We start from the raw sequence: 16,778 nt of genomic DNA, 5'->3' as shown, positions 1-16,778 counted from the left end.
GTGGATTCCCGTTTATGTGCAACGTCCCTTCTGTCCACAACCCTCCTTCAGTACATCTGTGATCCCCTAGGGGTCCTGACCCCCTGTTTGGGAACCACTGCATTACCTAATGGGAAAAGCAGGTTGGGTTGGGCCATGGCACTCAAACCCCCTCCCAGCCTACAACACAGACATCCTGTAGGTATAGAGTGTTGTACTCACTCTGCTGAGGTGGATGATGTGGACACATCTGATGGAATCAGCTTCTGGAGGACGTCATCTGGGCTGAGGAGATCAGTCTGGTCCATCTCTGGGGTCTTTATGTACTTCTGCAGGTCAAACCTCTTCAGATACTCTGTTGAAGTTTTGAATTTAAACTCCTCAGTCTTCCACTGTCCTGGTAAGAGCATCTCTACAGACAGAGTCCCTAAGCTGCTGTCAATGTGCTCCACTACAGTATGCTGATTCAGCTCATTCAGACAGTAGAACAGGTTGATCCTCCTGTTGGACTCCTTCTGCTCTCTGATCCTCTGTTTGACTAACTGGACTGTTTGCTCTGAGCTCTGTGATTGGCTGCTGGTCTGTGGCAGTAAATGTCTTAAGAGACTCTGATTGGACTCCAGTGAAAGGCCCAGGAGGAAGCGAAGGAAAAGATCCAGGTGTCCATTCTTACTCTGTAAGGCCAGATCCACTGCAGTCTTGTGCAGGTCATGAAGTGTTGCAGCTCTGAATAGAACAGAGAGCTGAGAGGTTTGATGTTGCTCAGGCTCATTTCTCTCTCCCTTAATGAAGCTGAGGAATACATATAAAGCTGCAAGGAACTCTTGAATGCTCAGGTGCACAAAGCTGAACACATTCCCCTGAATCCCAGTCTCCTCCCTGAACACCTGAGTACAAACTCCTGAGTACACAGATGCTTCTGTAACATCAATGTCACACTCTCTCAGGTCTTCCTCATAGAAGATCAGATTTCCCTTCTCAAGCTGTTGGAAAGCCAGTTTCCCCAGTTTGGAAATCATTTCTTCATCTCTCTGGTCTGACTCTGTGTACTTGGAATTTTTAATTCTGACCTGAATGATCAGGAAGTGTGTGTACATCTGAGTGAGAGTCCTTGGCATGTCGGCACTCCCTGATCCATCTGACCTTCTCTCTACTACTGTAGCTAAAATCCAGCTGAAGACTGGAATGTGGCACATGATGAAGAGAATCCTGGACGACTTCAGGTGAGCGATGGTTCTGCTGGCCAGACTTTCATCACTGATCTTCTTCATGAAGTACTCTTCCTTCTGTGAGTCATCGAAGCCCCGTATTTCTGTCACCTGGTTCACATACTCATGAGGGATCTGATTGGCTGCTGCTGGTCGGGTGGTGATCCAGAGGAGAGCAGAGGGAAGCAGATTCCCCTTGATGAGGTTTGTCAGCAGCACGTCCACGGGCACTGACTTTGTCACATCAGAGCACTTTTTATTGTGGCGAAAGTCCAGAGGAAGTCGACACTCATCCAGACCATCAAAGATGAACATGACTCTGTTCTCCAAACTGGTGAAGACTCTTGGATCCTTCATGTCTGAGAAAAAGTGTCTAATAAGACCAATCAGACTGACGTTTTTCTGCTTCATCATATTCAGCTCTCGGAAAGGAAGTGGAAATATGAAGTCGAGATCTTGATTGGACGTTCCTTCAGCCCAGTCAACAATGAACTTCTGCACAGAGACGGTTTTTCCAATGCCAGCCACTCCCTTTGTCAGCACTATTCCAATAGGTTTGACTTGTTCAGATGAGTGTTGACCTTCCTTAAATAAGGTCTTGACTTGTTGACATGAGGTCGTGCCTTGTTTAGTTAAGCGTTCAAAGATGTCACTGCATGTGATTGGCCTGCCTTGTGCTGCTTCTCTCCAGGATGCCCTCTCTATTTGTCTGACCTCATGTTCTTCATTGACCCCCCATCCTCCCCCATCTGTGATGTAGAGGTCTGTGTAGATCTTTCTGAGCAGTGTGGAGCTTCCCTGGTGTGGGAGTCCCTCCATCAGACACTGAAACCTCTTCAGCATGTGAGATTTGTGGTCCTGCTGCATCTTCTTACTAAATGGATCAGGATGGACACTGTGCATGACAAACAACAAGCACATTATTGTAATAGTCTGTGTGCAATATATTTCCCCATCCACTTACACACACACAAACACACGCACACGCACACGCACACGCACACGCACACGCACACGCACACACAAACAAACAAACAAACAAACAAACAAACACACACACACACACACACACACACACAGCAAGCAATCTCCATCATTATCTATGTGAGGCAATTTAAATATTGTTATTATCATTAATGGTCTTACCCCACATGTCCAAGTCCACTGTCTTCTTCTAGACTGGATCCCTCTCCAGGGCTGCCCTCCACGTCCCCCTCTAGAGGAACCTCCATCTTCAGCTGCTCCTCTGGAACACACAGACAGGAAGGAACATCATGCCTAACTGGGTAAGGTCTCACACAGGAAAGAACGTCATCACACACAAGACTACTGAATAACTACATCACACTCACCACTTTGTTGATAAACAGTCCCAAAGAAATCTCTGCACTATGGAACTCTTACCTGGACATACCTCTTTTTATGCTTATCACAAGGAAAACCACCTGTGTGTGTGTGTGCGTGCGTGCGTGCGTGCGTGCGTCTGTCTGTCTGTCTGTCTGTCTGTCTGTCTGTCTGTCTGTCTGTCTGTCTGTCTGTCTGTCTGTCTGTCTGTCTGTCTGTCTGTCTGTCTGTGTGTATTGTCCAATACACTTTGCTGGGACGTTGTGAGGAATCTTCACCCCCATCACACACTGCCTGCTTTATGATAATTTAACCCTTTGTCTTTATGCACCTTACCAGAATCCATCTTGATTACTGTGTCATATGTCTTCTCCCTCTTACTTTTACATCACAATACCAGATTATACATGTATCTGCCATCACTCATTTCTGGTCATTTTTATCTCGTCTATCTCAAATCTCAGAGTATGTTTTTTTGCACATTTGTCTACACAGAATATGTTTTTGCACATTGCCTTTTATTTTTTCTTTAGTTTTTATTTTTCTCCTCCCTGACTATTACCTGTTTTGTTATGTATGTGTCTTTAAATGTACATGTGGGCATTATGTGTATTTATGTAAGCTACTTGACACCTGAATTGACACCCATTCCATTTAATGATTTAAACACAAGTAGCCTTGCCTTAAAATCAATTCTGTAGCTTACTGGGAGCCAATGCAACAATCTTAAAATTGGAGTAATGTGGTCGAACTTCCTTGTTTTTGTAAGAACCCTTGCTGCTGTATTTTGTACAAGTAAGGCCCCTAAATTTAGAGACGTTTTTTATGTGATACAATGCAGACTTAGTAATAGCTTTCATGTGACTGTTGACGTTTAGGTCACTGTCAATGAGGACCCCAAGATTTTTAACTGTTTCCCTTGCTTTCAGTCCCTTCGTTTCAAGGATAGTAGCAATCTTTTGTCTCTCCTCTCTTTTCCCAAATATAATGACTTCAGTTTTATCTGTGTTCAGCTGGAGGAAATTGTGAGACATCCATTTGTTAATTTGGCCCATGCAATGATAGAGTGATTCAAGGGGGGTGTAGTCATTGGGGGACATAGATAAGTAGAGCTGGGTATCATCCGCATAGCTATGGTAATTTATGGAGTTATTCTCGATAATGTGTCCCAGTGGCAACATATACTGATTCAACAGTAGTGGTCCCAGAATGGAGCCCTGGGGGACCCCACAATTCAGAGACATCCGTGATGAGGTATGTCTTCCAATGACGACAAAAAAACGTCTTTGTTGAAAGAACGATTTTAACCAGTTGATCACTATGCCTGTAAAGCCAACCCAATGTTCCAGTCTATGTAGTAAGGCATGATCAACTGTGTCGAAAGCTGCGCTTAAATCTAGTAGCACCAAGACGGATGATTTGCCAGCATCAAAATTCAATCTTATGTCATTCAAAGCTTTAATAAGAGCTGTTTCAGTGCTGTGGTAGGCACGGAAACCTGATTAAAACTTATCAAGGTAGCTATTAGACATTAGAAAGGCAGTTAATTGGTTAAAACTCTTTTCTCTATTATTTTACCCATGAATGCTAGATTGGATATGGGCCTATAGTTGTTTAGTACCAGTGCATCCAGGTTGTTCTTTTTCAGTAAGGGTTTCACAACTGCTTCTTTCAGACAGCCTGGGAATATGCCTGTTTGTAGTGAGGTGTTGATGATCTGAAGTACATCTGGTGATATTAGATGTAAGATGTATTTGAAGAAGGCTGTTGGTAGAATATCTAAGTCAGATGTAGAGGAGCTAAGACTTTGTACCGTTCTATTAAGAATGTCCACATCAATTAAATGAAAATTCTCATGAGGTTAGGATTTAACTTCACCGTAGCAAGTTGGTCCGAATCTTGGGCCGGTTGCACATGTGTGAGTATGTTTGTACGTATTTTTTCAATCTTTCCTTTGAAAAAGGATGCAAACTCATTGCATTTGCTGACTGAGAGGAACTCAGAGGGCATTTGATTTGGGGGCCTTGCTAGCTTTTCCACAGTGCCAAACAGGACGCGTGCATTATTAATATTTCTGTTAATTATGTCAGAGAAAAAAGATTGTCTAGCTTTAGAAATTTCTTGGTTGTATTTTGAGAGTGTGTGTTTATAGATTTGGTAGTGGACTTCAAGTTTGGATTTACGCCACTGTCTTTCAGCCCTCCTGCATTCTTGCTTTAGCAATATAACTATGGGATTCATTCTCCAAGGTGATTTTTCATGTCCCACTGTTTTGATTTTTTCGGGGGCAGTAACATCCATAATGTGGGTCATCCTTGAATTAAAATTAACCACGAGATCATCTGCACTCTCTGCAGTTTGACTTTGGATCTCTGAAAGTGCTTGCTGAAAGAGTGAGGCTGTCTCACAGTTGATTATATGTGATGACTTGAACAGATAGTCAGCAGAATAGACGGCGATTACAGATCAAAACAAAATGACTCTTGATGATTTGGAGCAGAACTGAATAATAATACCAATAATAATAAAGTTAAAATACAAAAGAAAACAGAACAGAATAATATTTTTTTAGATGAAAAGTTAGAAATCAGGAGTTTCGGGATTAGAAAAGAGAAGAGGAGAGGATGAGAGGAAAGGAGAGGAGAGGAGGAGAGGTGAGGTGAGATGAGGGGAGGGGCGAGGAGAGGAGAGGAGAGGAGAGGGGAATAGAGGGGAGGGGAGGAGAGGATGAGAGGAGAGGAGAGGAGAGGGGAAGAGGGGAGAGGAGAGGAGGCGTGGAGTGGAGAGGAGAGGAGAATAGAAAGGAGAGGAGAGGAGGCGTGGAGAGGAGAGGAGGAGAGGAGAGGGGAGGGGAGGAGAAGAGAGGGGAGGAGTGGAGAGGAGAGGAGGAGGAGAGGAGAAGAGGAGAGGAGAGGAGTGGAGAGGAGAGGAGAGAGAGGGGAAGAGAGGAGAGGAGAGGGTAGGAGGGGAGAGAAGAGGAGGCGTGGAGAGGAGAGAGAGGAGAGGAGGCGTGGAGAGGAGAGGAAGAGAGGAGAGGAGAGGAGAGGAGAGGAGAGGAGAGGAGAGGAGAGGAGAGGAGGAGAGGAGAGGGGAACGGAGAAGAGGAGAGGGGAGGAGGGGAGAGGAGGCGTGGAGAGGAGAGGAGAGGGGAGCAGAGGGGAGGAGATAGAGGTCACCGTATATAGAGAGAGATTCTACCAGCAGCAAAAATATGAGCTCCTTATAATAGATGTTTTAACTACTGGTTTAGAGTCTAGTACAAGTGACAAAAGTTATGAATATGAACATGAAGACTATGTAAACAAATTAGGCAAGGAATTACAAGGATTACACCTATGGATTTCTTTTTATAACCTCCTATTAGAAGATCTGGGACTTCTTGGCTATCTGGCTAACAGGAACAACTGCCAACAACAGCAGCACTTCAAAACCCGCTCAGGGAAATTCAAGATCCATCCCATCCCATCCACCCAGAGTGACAACTACAAAGGGACCACAAAGGGACAAGAACCAGCAAAGGACACACAAAAAAGGCAAATTGAAAAATAATAGGAGGTAAGCCATAAAGTTATCTACAGCAGCACTATTAGCTAATATTTAGCCTCATCAAGCTAAAAACAAAGCTGAGGACCGGAGTCACTGCCTGTGAACATTTCATGACAGTTGGAAATGGCTACATTTAGGGGGCAGGGCCAGAGCACACTTACCATCAGCTACCCTGCCACACTGACCAGTGAAGTGAAGAGGAAGAAATACAAAGAAAAAATACTAAGAGACTCTCCTGAAACATTGGTAGCAGACTTCATGGTCCTAAATGGCAAAGACACTGTATCAGATCTTGTGTTTTACACAGAGGACACAGATGCATGGCATCAGGCCATTAGCTCAACCAACAAGAACCTGAAAATGTGTGGGAATGGAGCAATGAGGCAACTCTATATTGACTCTAAGCCCAAATTCAACATTAATGTGTACAACAATGGGACTGTTATGATCCAGGGACATGGGAAAAGCCTGGAAAAGTTTGAAAACGACTTCCCCACACTTAAAAGGCTGGCAGAGAAAATCAAATCCCCCACTCCCTCCACTGAAACAGCAGCAGCAGCAGCAGCAGCAGAGCGCACAGCCCCCCCCCCCTTCTCTCACTGCCCCTGCCCCTGCCCCTGTCCCTCCCTTTGCTCCTTCTCCATGCACGGCCACTGCTTCTCACTCCCCTCTGACACCCAGGTCTGCTGTGTCAGTGCAAAGGATCCAAGAATGCCTGACTTTAGTGGAGATGGAAATAGCAGAGTTCAAGGAAAATTCAGCTATCAGAAAATGACGTCATCAGAGAGATAAAAGATGAACTTATGAACTTCAAGAGGGGAAATGAGATCAAGCTAAAGGCACTTGAATTAGGAATGGACAGTCTGAAAGACAGCAACAACACCCTGAATAGCGAAATGATACAACTAAAGGTGACACTAGAAGAGAAAGACAGCATTATTCAAAACCTGTCAAAACAGATTACCGCTCTGACAAAAACCCTTGCAACACTAAAAGGGACACATGTACAAACAACAACAACAGGTGCACAGACAGACAACAACCTGGAAATGTTTATGTCCCCATCGGGAGAATATTCCTCCTCACCCACCGACCTTACCCCACTACTGCCTACTGCACTAGGCACACCCACATCGAAAACGGGGTCAACTCCACCTGAACCATCCCTGACAACATGCACATCCACGCCTACACTCCTGCCTGTGACGACCACTGCTGAAACAACAGATCCACATACTCTGGGCCTATGTGGACCAGAGACGTCACCTGCACAGCAACCCCTGCCTGCTGCCTCAGCACGAATGCCCCCAACCCTGCCTAGGACAACGCCGCCCCCACAACCAATGAAAACAGCCCTGCTCTTCGATTCAAATGGCCGACATATTGACCCTCTAAAACTCTTCCCCACCCACAGAGTGGCCAAATTCTGGTGCCCCACTACAGAGACTGCCCTGAACACTCTTTGTCCATCCACCCTCAAGGATCCCCAAAATATAATCATCCATACAGGGACGAACGACCTACGATCAAAAGGGGAGGCCGTGGCAGAATCCCTGCATGTGGTGGCAATGAAAGCCCACAAACAATTCCCCACAGCAGACATAATAATTTCATCCCTCCTCCCCAGAAAAGACTTCCCCAAAGAATTGACCAACAAGATCAACAAGAAAATCGCTTCCTACTGCTCTGACATTCCAAACACTTGTGTTGCTCATCACCCATCACTCTCTGTGGAACACCTGTACGACCATGTACATCTCCACTCCAGTGCAATTGGACAGTTCGCAAAAAATCTTAAAGACACAGCATTAAACAGAACCTCACCTCCTCTCCGAGTCAGCACAGAGCCCCAGACCTGCGACAAAGAGCAAAGACCACACCACAGAAATGGTGGACCACACAGGACGCCCAGGACCCATCCCAGCATGTCCCGGCCCCCTCGCAGCCAGGTTGGAGGAGCCCAGCAAGGTGGAGCACAGCCCAGTTGGATACCACCCAGGCCAACCCAGACCATCAGCACACAGCGAGGTCGACCCCAGCCAAGGAAAGCCCAGGCCAGCGCTCCTCCGTCAGGCCCTGGAGCACACCAACGTGACCTGTGTCACCAGCCCAGGCCAACACACACTCCAGGTGCATATGGGACCAGCACCCCACCAGGCAGCTGTTTATGTTGCCAGGCCCCACAGGGCCACAGAACCTACGCAGACGTACTGCAAGGTCAAATACACCCGGCCTGCACTGACATTGGAGAGGTGAGGCAACTATTGCACCTCATCTTCAACAAACTCAGCTGAGACAGACAGTAAGGAGGTGAGAGGGGTAAGAGGGAGAGAGAAAGGGGGAAAAAAACATGTAAATCTGTGTGTTATGTGATGTGCAAACAGGTTGTATGGTTGGTGATATGATGATTAATCACTTCTTATATGCTGATGACCTTACCATTCTATCCCCAAGTAGTAGTGGGTTCCAGGAGCTCCTAAATATCTGTTCAGACTATGGGGTGTCTTTTGATATTAAATATAATGCTAAGAAGAGTGTGATAATGGTCTGTAGAACAAAGGATGACCTAAAAATTAAGTTCCCTCCCTTTTATCTATCTGGAGAAGAGCTGGGGGTAGCTAATGCCACAAAATACCTGGGGCACATCCTAACTGATACTCTAGAGGATGATGCTGACATGAGCAGACAGAGGAGAGTGCTATATGTCCAAGCCAATATGCTGGTTAGAAAATTCCATCATTGCACTACTGATGTCAAAGTCAACCTGTTTAGAACTTACTGCTCCCCTCTTTATACAGCTCCTCTCTGGATCAGATACAAGAAGGAGAGTCTACTGAAACTGAAGGTAGCTTACAATGATTGTCTTAGGATCCTCCTAAAGAAACCAAGGAGTACTAGAGCAAGTGGGTTATTCTGCAAATTTGGTCTAACTACTTTTATGGCACTGTTAAGAAATCTTACCTTCAAGTTCATGAGTAGGCTTGATTGTGCAAAAAATGAGCTCATCACTCAATTGGTTGATCCAAGTCGTAGCTCTGTAAGATATATGTCTACTATCTGGGAACACTGGCATGAATGCCTTCACTAGCTTCCTTTTATTGTATGTGTAATTTTTTTTTAAATTTTTTTTTTTAATGTATTATTGTATTGTTGATGAGTGTATTGTAATGTGTCCAATGTGGGCCCTGAGCCTGTAATAAAGTTTATATATAATAATAATAATAATAATAATTCATTTTATTTAAAAGCGCCTTTCAAAAAACTCAAGGACACTGTACAGAGAGAGGCAAAATAAAACAAGACAGATAAACAGATTGTAAACAAAACATAAATATATAGAAAATAAATAAAAATAAAATAAAACAAAATACAGTTAAAGAATCATAAAGAATAGGCTAATTGAAATAGATGAGTTTTAAGTCTTGATTTGAACAGGGGTAAAGACTCAATGTTGCGGATGTCAGGGGGAAGCGCATTCCACAGCTGGGGAGCAGAGCAACTGAAAGCTCTGTTCCCCATGGTGCTGAGACGGGCAGAAGGGACAGAGAGGAGAATGGAGGAAGAGGAACGGAGGGGGCGGGAGGGAATAGCAATATGAATAAGATTAGATAGATAAGGAGGGGCAAGATTGTGGATAGCCTTGAAGGTGTGGAGAAGTATTTTAAAGTGAATTCTAAATTTGATAGGGAGCCAGTGGAGATGTTGGAGTGCAGGGGTAATATGGTGACAGGAAGGGGTTTTAGTTATGATGCGGGCAGCTGAGTTCTGGACCAGTTGGAGCTTGTGGAGAGATTTTTGAGGGAGACCAAAGAGGAGAGAATTACAATAATCAATGCGAGAGGTGACAAGACTGTGTATAAGGATGGAGGTAGAATGGGAGGTGAGAGAGGGGCGGAGACGGTTAATGTTGCGTAGGTGGAAATAGGCAGACCGTGTGATGTTATTAATGTGGGAGAGGAAAAAAGGGAGAGCCATCAAGCATGACACCCAAACTCTTAACTTGAGGGGAGGGGGAGACAGGAGAGCTATCAATTGAGAAGGAGAAACTATTTGCTTTGGATAAGGTGGATTTGGTGCCTATAAGTAGGACTTCAGTTTTGTTCGAATTCAGTTTCAAAAAATTTGAGGTGAACCAGGATTTGATTTCAGAAAGACAGGTGGTGAGGGAGGGGGGAGGGAGAGTGTCAGAGGGTTTGCCAGATAAATAGAGCTGGGTGTCATCAGCATAGCAATGGAAATTAATATTGAATTTGCGGAAGATATTACCAAGGGGAAGGAGGTAGGTGATGAAGAGGAGGGGCCCCAGAACAGAACCTTGAGGCACACCAGAGGTGACAGGGGAGGGCTTGGATTTAAAAGACTTCATTTGAATAAATTGAGAACGGCCAGAGAGATAAGAATGGAACCAGTCAAGGGGTGTGTTACTTATGCCAATTGAGGAGAGTCTGTGGAGAAGGATGGAATGCGAGATGGTGTCAAAGGCTGCACTGAGGTCAAGGAGAATGACAATAGAGAGTAGGCCAGAGTCAGCAGCCATGAGCAGGTCATTAGTGATAGATATATATACAACAGTTTCATTTTCTTGTTTTTTATTCATTATATTTGTCACTTTCTATGACTTTAATGCCAAATCACATTTACACATGTTAAAATCATTCTCTGTAAGTTCCTGGAATATCCAGGGACTTTATTCAACAACTTTTGGAGCAAAAAGCCTTAATCCAGATTTCCTATTGAATATCAAAAACCACGATATCATTGTTTTGTTAGAGACTTGGTGCAGAGCAGACGTTATTACTCACTGTCCCTCCGGGTATTATGAAATTATCTTACCATCCTTTAAAAACAAAAGCATAACACGTGGCAGAGATTCAGGGGTGGTCATAATTTGGATCAGGGAATACCTTTCACCCTATTTACATACTGTAAAAAGAGGACCCACTCACATATGGCTAAAATTGAACAAAGGCATTGCAAATGATAAAAATGACATATATATATATATATATATGTGCCATATACGCCCCACCAGCAGAATCACCATACTACAATGAAGAGTTCTTTAACGAACTCAACCATGAATGCAACCATTACCAGGCCCAGGGAAGTGTGTTGCTATGTGGAGACTTCAATACCAGAACAGGCCTAGAAAATGAAATCATTGACATAGATGAGAAAGATGATGCATTTATTATGCTACCAAATTTGGAAAATCCATTAAAAAAATCAAGACACAACCCTGATCCTGTCACGAATAAAAATGGTAGAGAGTTAGTGCATCTCTGTCGAGGCCTGGGCCTGTACTTCCTTAATGGTAGGATGAAAGGGGACTCATTAGGCCGGTTCACTTATTGCTCACCTCTTGGGTCTAGTGTAGTGGACTATGCAATTACTGACATGGACCCCAGCTCCATAAACGCATTCACTGTAAGACCACAGCTACCACTTTCAGATCACTGCCAAATCAATGTCTTCCTTAAAAGAACAAAAAACACAACAGCAGTTACAAAGAAACTGGTTGAACTCAATCCACCATACAAATGGACAAATGGCAGTGAAACTGAATTCATTAATGCAGAAAACTCAATTGAAATCACTAACAATATTAATCATTTTCTTCTGACCAAATTCGAACCAAATCAATCTGACGTCAATCGGGCAATAAGTAAAGTCACTTTACTATACCACAATATTGCAACAAAAGCAAACCTACGGAAAAGAAACCTAAAACATAAAAGTAAACCCAAAAAAGAGAAATGGTTTGATAAGGAGTGAAAGAGTATAAATCCATAATTCGAAAAAAAAAAACTAAACAACTATGATGAAACCCTTGCAGAAATCGAAAACTCCATAAGGGAAAATCAATTTTGGGAAAAATGGAATAGCCTGAACCCAAAACAAAGGCAAGAAACACCTCTGAAAGATGGAGAAATATGGAAAACATACTTTGAAAGCCTGTATGAAAACATTATACCAAATAATCTCACAATTGGCCAACAAATCATCAAAGAAAAATTACACTCTCTAGAAAAGATTATAAAAGATAATCAGAGCCCTCTTGACTATGAAATCACATTAGATGAATTACTGGACACACTCCACAAACTGAAATCTAAAAAAGCATGCTGTCCTGACAACATCAGAACTGAAATGCTGAAACACAGCACTTCTGAGCTGCATCAGGTGCTTTTGAAACTATTTAACCTTACTCTCCAAACTGGCTGTTTTCCTGAGGTCTGGAACAGGGGGGTTATTTCCCCAATATTCAAGAGTGGAGACAAATTCGACCCCAACAACTACCGAGGCATCTGTGTGAACAGTAACCTGGAGAAGGTTTTCTGCTGTATTCTAAACGCCCGTATACAGTCCTTCCTTATCAAACACAATGTCTTGAGTAATAGTCAAATTGGATTCCTACCAAAACACCATACTACTGACCATATTTACACCCTACACACCCTAATCAACAAACATGTTCTCCAAAAAAACAAAAACAAAATGTTTGCCTGTTTTGTCGACTTTAGAAAAGCGTTTGATTCAATCTGGCTTGATGGACTGTTTTACAAAATATTGCAAAGTGGTGTAGGGGGTAAAACATACGACTTAATCAAAAGCATGTATTCGGACAACAAATGTGCCATAAAAATTAATAATGGCAGAACAGACTACTTCACTCAAGGGCGCGGGGTGAGACAGGGCTGTAGTTTGAGTCCTACTTTGTTCAATATCTATATTAATGAGTTAGCGGTGCAACTGGAACAATCTACAGCCCCTGGACTCCCCCTAAACAACATGGAAGTTAAATTCCTGCTCTTTGCAGATGATCTGGTGCTGCTGTCGCCCACAAAAGAAGGGCTACAACAGCACCTGGAGACTCTAGAGCATTTCTGTCAGAACTGGGCCCTGACAGTTAACTTGGCAAAAACAAGGATTGTAATCTTCCAGAAAAAAACAGACTGCAGGCAACCAGACACCTTTTCACTCTAGGAAACACCGCCCTAGAACATTCATCATCATATAACTACTTAGGCCTGACACTCAGTGCCTCTGGAAGCTTTGACCTTGCAGTGAATGCGCTAAAAGAAAAAGGTCGTAGAACTCTCTACGCTATCAAACGAAACTTTTACAAAATTCAAATTAAATTAAAATTAAAATCTGGTGTAAAATATTTGACAGTGTCATTATGCCTATTGCATTATATGGATGTGAAGTATGGGGCCCACTCAGTAAGCTAGATTACACTAGATGGGACAAGCATCCCATAGAATCCCAACATGCAGAATTTCTCAGAAATATCCTCAGAGTCCAAAGAAAAACTTCCACAAATGGATGCAGGGCAGAATTAGGCAGATTCCCATTGGCGATAAATATACAAAAAAGATCCCTAAAGTTTTGGACACATCTAAAATTCAGTGAAGAAAACACTATAAAGTCCCAAGCATTTAAAACCCAAGAGGTTAGCCCTAATACCAATCCCCTCAGTCAGTTGGTTCTAAGGTTAACTAAACCTCCTAACTCACTAACTCATCAACCTCAGACCATCCCTGCTGTACAAAATCAAATCAAAGTAAAACAAATTATGAACCAATGCAAATATACTTACCTGGAACACTGGGAGAATCAGACCAAATCACAATCCAAACTAGAATGTTATCTTAGACTAAAAAGAAATTATGAATCTACACAGTCAGAGATACAAGGCAGAGACAGATCCTAACCAAGTACAGGTTATGTGACCACAGTCTAGCTGTAGAGAAAGGACGCTACAAAAAAACATGGCTACCAAGAGATCAGCGGATATGTGGTCACTGTACGACTGATGAGGTTGAGACTGAGATGCACTTTCTGCTCCACTGTCCAAAATATGAACAAATCAGGCAGCAATATTTTCTAATCTTTGCAAAAGAAGTACCCAACTTTAACATACAAAATGATAATGAAAAGATGGCTGATATTCTTGGAGAAAGACACAATTGTGAAATAGCAGCAAAATATGTTGCAACATGCCATACCCGGAGAGACAGTGATAGTATGCAATTAATTGTTCTGGTTTTACGCTTGTGTGTGTGCATGTGCGTGTGAGTGTTTTTTGTAATGTTCTTAATGCAAGTGTGTGTGCGTGTGTGCGTGTACGTGTGCGTGCGTTTAATGTTCTTAATACAAATGTGTGTGTGTGTGTGTGTGTGTGTGTGTGTGTGTGTGTGTGTGTGTGTGTGTGTGTGTGTGTGTGTGTGTGTGCGTGTGTGTGTGTGTGCGTGTGATATTCTTAACACATGTATGCTTAATGTTCCTAATTGACCGTAATGTTCTTTTATGGTATCTGTACACTTTGGCAACACTGTTACCAATAGGCATGCCAATAATGCATATTTGAATTTGAATTTGAATTTGAATTTGAGAGGAGAGGAGAGGAGAGGAGAGGGGAAGAGGGGAGAGGAGAGGAGGCGTGGAGAGGAGAGGAGGAGAGGAGAGGACAGGAGAGGAGAGGAGAGGAGAGGGAGAGAAGAGGGGAGAGGAGAGGAGAGGATGAGAAGAGAGGAGAAGAGGAGAGGGAGAGAGGAAAAGAGGAGAGGGAGAGAGGAGAGAGAGAGGAGAGGGGAGGAGAGGATGAGATGAGAGGAGAAGAGAGAGGAGAGGAGAGGAGAGGGGAGGAGAAGAGAGGAGGAGAGGGGAGGAGAGGAGAGAAAGAGGGGGGAGGGGAGGGGAGAGGAGAGGAGGAGAGGAGGAGAGGAGAGGAGAGGAAGAGAGGAGAGGAGAGGAAGAGAGGAGGAGAGGAGAGGAGAAGAGGAGAGGAGGAGAGGAGAGGAGAGGAGGAGAGGAGGAGAGGAGAGGGGTCGAGGAGAGGAGAGGAGAGGAGAGGAGAGGAGAGGAAGAGAGGGGGATAGGAGAGGAGAGGAGGAGAGACGAGAGGAGACGAGAGGAGAGGAGAGGAAGAGAGGAGAGGAGAGGAGAGGAGAGGAGAGGAGAGGAGAGGAGAAGAGAAGAGAGGAGAGGAGAGGGGAGGGGAGGAAGAGAGGAGGGGAGAGGAGAGGAAGAGAGGAGGGGAGAGGGGAGGAGAGGAGGGGAGGGGAGAGGATGTCTGAATTGGACCCCTTCCTCCTTGGCTTGCACATCAAATGTGTCTGACTCTGTGACTCTGAGCTCGCGTTAGCGTTTCCTAAACTGACTTCATTTGACGTGATGATGACATTAGGTGAATAATAAGTTAACACACATAGAGTGTGTCTCCAATGCATGTATCTGTGCACCGTATATCTGTGTACTGAAAGGCAGTAGCCACCAACCACAGCTGCATTTCCTGTATGTGTGCATTTCAAGCACTTCTAGATGAGAACAACGTGTCCTAAGAGAGAGAAGACGCTTCTACCAACTGACTAACCGCCCAAGCTCTGACAGTTTCATTTCCTGTTTGACGTTTGTGGTAGCCGCTTCACAATGCTGCAAATTATTTTCAAAAGCTGCTGTCAGACTCTTTTGCTGGTGAAGTAGATCATATTTGGAGTATTGTATGGAACTAGAACAAGGCCATAAAGATTGCATCTGCAGAAATAAAATGCAGATGTGCGGAATAATTTCACATACGTGCCAGATACAATGTATTTGTGGAAAAACATTTTGCATCTGCAGGTTAATTTTGTAGATCTGCACACATATTTTGCATCTCCTAAAATAAAAAACGTACCTGTATAAATGTTTTGTAGTTGTGTGGCAGTAGGAGTGTGTACAAATGTGAATCTGTTTTGCCATGCTGTGCGAACCTCTTCCTGCTCGGAGCAGCAAGCACACAAGTGTGGATCGCTTTTACAAGTCTACGAATTTTGGCCCTCTTTTGATGGGGGGTGGGGTCAGAGGATGGAAGCCAATCAAAACACCGCTTATTGGCAAGTTATCGCTTTCCATGGGACCAATCAGAGGCATGGCTTGACAGCGGGATCAAGAACTCTCTCTGGCCTCTGTGTGTGCAGCGAGAACAGGCCCACTCACTCGTGCGTAAACACGACACAGTCCAGTAATAATGCAACTCTAACGACGGAGCTGTAATAACTACCGATACATAAATATAACTTGGAGTGCTAGTTATTAGGTTTCTGCAGGCTGACGATTCCGACGGAGCACCAACAGGTTGTGGATGACGCAGACAAAGGTGAGTGGTTTATTGATTTTTTTTGGTGAGACCGAACTACACGTTGTTTGTACCTGTACGTTGTTTGTGCTCAGATTGTGTCTCCAATTTCTGTAGCTCTAGTAGTAGCAGAGAGGTAGAGCTAGTAGGCCGCTATTCATGATGCAGGTGACTAGGTCTACTTGATGGGTTGTGTTGTTGTACACATTAGCATGAAGCCTTTTCGATATAGCCAGACAGAGGCAATCCCCCCCAGCAAATGACGGCTGTATGTTTTCTGTGTACCCCGGTGTGTACTAATTTGTATTTGGATCGTTCATGTATCAATATCATTGTATGAGAGTACGATGCTTGTCAGCCCGCTAGCATAGAACGAGATAGCTAATCGATCGGATCCGCCTAGCTTGAAATGCTAGCGCCAGAGAGATAACACAACGTAGTCCTAACTATTCCTAGAATCTCTGCTAGCGTGGCTGTTGAGCCAGAGAAAAAAGATTCTTCACTCTCAGACAGGGTCTGATTCGCACTCTCAATGGTCTGACTAAGGTGCCAGGTTGACATTTTAGTAGAATTAGACT

The 16,778-nt window shown here is 43.9% G+C and overlaps 1 protein-coding gene across 1 annotated transcript in view; it reads right to left on the bottom strand.

Moving 5' to 3' along the window:
• Positions 1 to 2,877, bottom strand: part of LOC134443921 (protein NLRC3-like) — a 36,859-nt gene extending 33,982 nt beyond the window's left edge. Inside the window, exons 1-3 of the mRNA XM_063193442.1 lie at positions 2,868 to 2,877; positions 2,334 to 2,433; positions 202 to 2,082 (exon numbers count right to left, since the gene is read on the bottom strand). Coding sequence (XP_063049512.1) covers positions 202 to 2,082; positions 2,334 to 2,433; positions 2,868 to 2,877 — 1,991 coding nt within the window. The remainder of the gene's footprint in view (positions 1 to 201; positions 2,083 to 2,333; positions 2,434 to 2,867) is intronic.
• Positions 2,878 to 16,778: the final 13,901 nt, after the last annotated feature.

The sequence above is a fragment of the Engraulis encrasicolus genome, unplaced genomic scaffold (genome assembly GCF_034702125.1).
Source record: "Engraulis encrasicolus isolate BLACKSEA-1 unplaced genomic scaffold, IST_EnEncr_1.0 scaffold_39_np1212, whole genome shotgun sequence".
Taxonomy (NCBI): Eukaryota; Metazoa; Chordata; class Actinopteri; order Clupeiformes; family Engraulidae; genus Engraulis; species Engraulis encrasicolus.
The sequence above is the reverse complement of the archived record's forward strand: the minus strand, read 5'-3'. Positions and strand labels throughout refer to the sequence as shown.